Source organism: Penaeus vannamei, chromosome 16, assembly GCF_042767895.1.
Source record: "Penaeus vannamei isolate JL-2024 chromosome 16, ASM4276789v1, whole genome shotgun sequence".
In the NCBI taxonomy this organism is placed as follows: domain Eukaryota; kingdom Metazoa; phylum Arthropoda; class Malacostraca; order Decapoda; family Penaeidae; genus Penaeus; species Penaeus vannamei.
Window position 1 is genome coordinate 16,036,559 of NC_091564.1, and position 1,734 is coordinate 16,038,292.

The window sequence follows — 1,734 nt, forward strand, 5'->3', positions numbered from 1 at the left end:
TATATCTTCCTCATCCCAGTCAGTATTACCGTCATGATTATTATTATTGAGAGCATTAAAATCACTGGCGTTAGAATTATTGTAAATGTTAACAAAGTTGTTAGTATTGTCATTGTCACTGCCATCAGTATGTTATTCAGGCCTACTTCATATCACAGTTATTACCATTACCATGATCACAGTTACCAGAGCCCAGGAGGTATTATCACCATCACAGCCTTACAGTTTTAACCCGAGTCATGGGTCTTGCTTACTGTTTGTGTTCATCATCACCCAGTTGTCATGGTTTTCCGCTGACGTTCCCCTTGCCCGCAGCTCCAAGGCGTCGGGAACATGGCTTGAGGCGACCGGGAGGAAGGGAAGATGAAGGCAACAGCACCTGCACGATTTCAGTAATTCTGGATGTGGAAGAGATGGGCGCGCAAAGATGTAGTTGTTTGTTACTGATGAGTGCTAGTGCGTTGGAAATTCGTTTTTTTTTCTTGATACTTGTAATTATCATTGTTATGTATGTAGAATTAAGAATGTATGGTACAATGACTTTTTTAATATTTTGGCTATAATAAATAGTTTGGACTGAAAAGTTGTAGAGAGAAGAATAACTTTAAGGTGAACTACCATTTCTGGAGGAAATAATGTTGTTTCCAACTTATCCGAATACAAATTTATACTTCGGATGAAATAATATATCTCTTGTATTCATGTTAAGTAGAAATAATTACTAGGAATGAAGTACGTCATGGAAGGGAAAGGAAAGAGGTAGACTGAGGAAGCTATGAATATTTGCTTTAGAAATAAGATGAAGGTTTGAAGAAATTTAGTACAAAGGATCAAACGACAGAGAAAACGAAGACAAAAACTGATTATGAATACTTCGGCATTTTGATGTTTTCTTAAGCCCGTGTGAGTTAAAAGCTTTTACACTGAATTCAGACTGAAACGATACTGCATCTCTGACATGATATGGAATGGTAAGATTATCTTTTTTTATAAGTGATTATTCCAATAAATACGACATTCAAATCTGAATGGCAACTTTTTTTCTCTTTTTTTGTCATTCCTACAAGAACATATCTGAAATATTCCATTTCTGGGAAAGAGGTGTTTTCTTGACTGTAAACTATTATAAGATTATTTTCTACTAGAAAACTAAAAGGATTTTTTTGTAAGGCATAATGATTCAGTAGATTTTTAATAAACTGAATTGATGTAACATGTTTCAAATTCGTACGTAAATTCATGTATTTTGACTGCATATTAATACATGTGTATTTGTCTGTATATATATGTGCATGTGTGTGTGTGTATGTGTGTGTATGTGTGTGTGTGTGTGTGTGTGTGTGTGTGTGTGTGTGTGTGTGTGTGTGTGTGTGTGTGTGTGTGTGTGTGTGTGTGTGTGTGTGTGTGTGTGTGTGTGTGTGTGTGTGTGTGCAGTTGCGGAATTATATTTCAGTACACTTGCTGGATCCCACCTTCGTACATCTGGCAACCAACCAATGTAAATATAGAGTACATAGTATCTTCATGAATGAAGTGAAAACCTTAGGTTATTTGTAAGAAAGACTGTGGTTTGTAGAATATAAATAACCACTGTGTATAAACACCCATTTTTGGGAGCAACGTAAGACATTTGATCTTTCATTTTCCTCAAGTAAGTGGTAACAAAACATGCAGTAATTGTTATTGTTGACCTTGTAATGGGATGTTCTGTAAATGCGATTCCCTAGAATTGCT

The 1,734-nt window shown here is 35.8% G+C and overlaps 1 protein-coding gene across 1 annotated transcript in view; it reads left to right on the plus strand.

Moving 5' to 3' along the window:
- The window catches only part of LOC113825949 (uncharacterized), an 8,882-nt gene extending 7,842 nt beyond the window's left edge, over positions 1 to 1,040 (plus strand). The window contains exon 6 of the mRNA XM_027378808.2: positions 316 to 1,040. Coding sequence (XP_027234609.1) covers positions 316 to 342 — 27 coding nt within the window. The 3' untranslated portion in view covers positions 343 to 1,040. The remainder of the gene's footprint in view (positions 1 to 315) is intronic.
- The last annotated feature ends 694 nt before the right edge of the window (positions 1,041 to 1,734 follow it).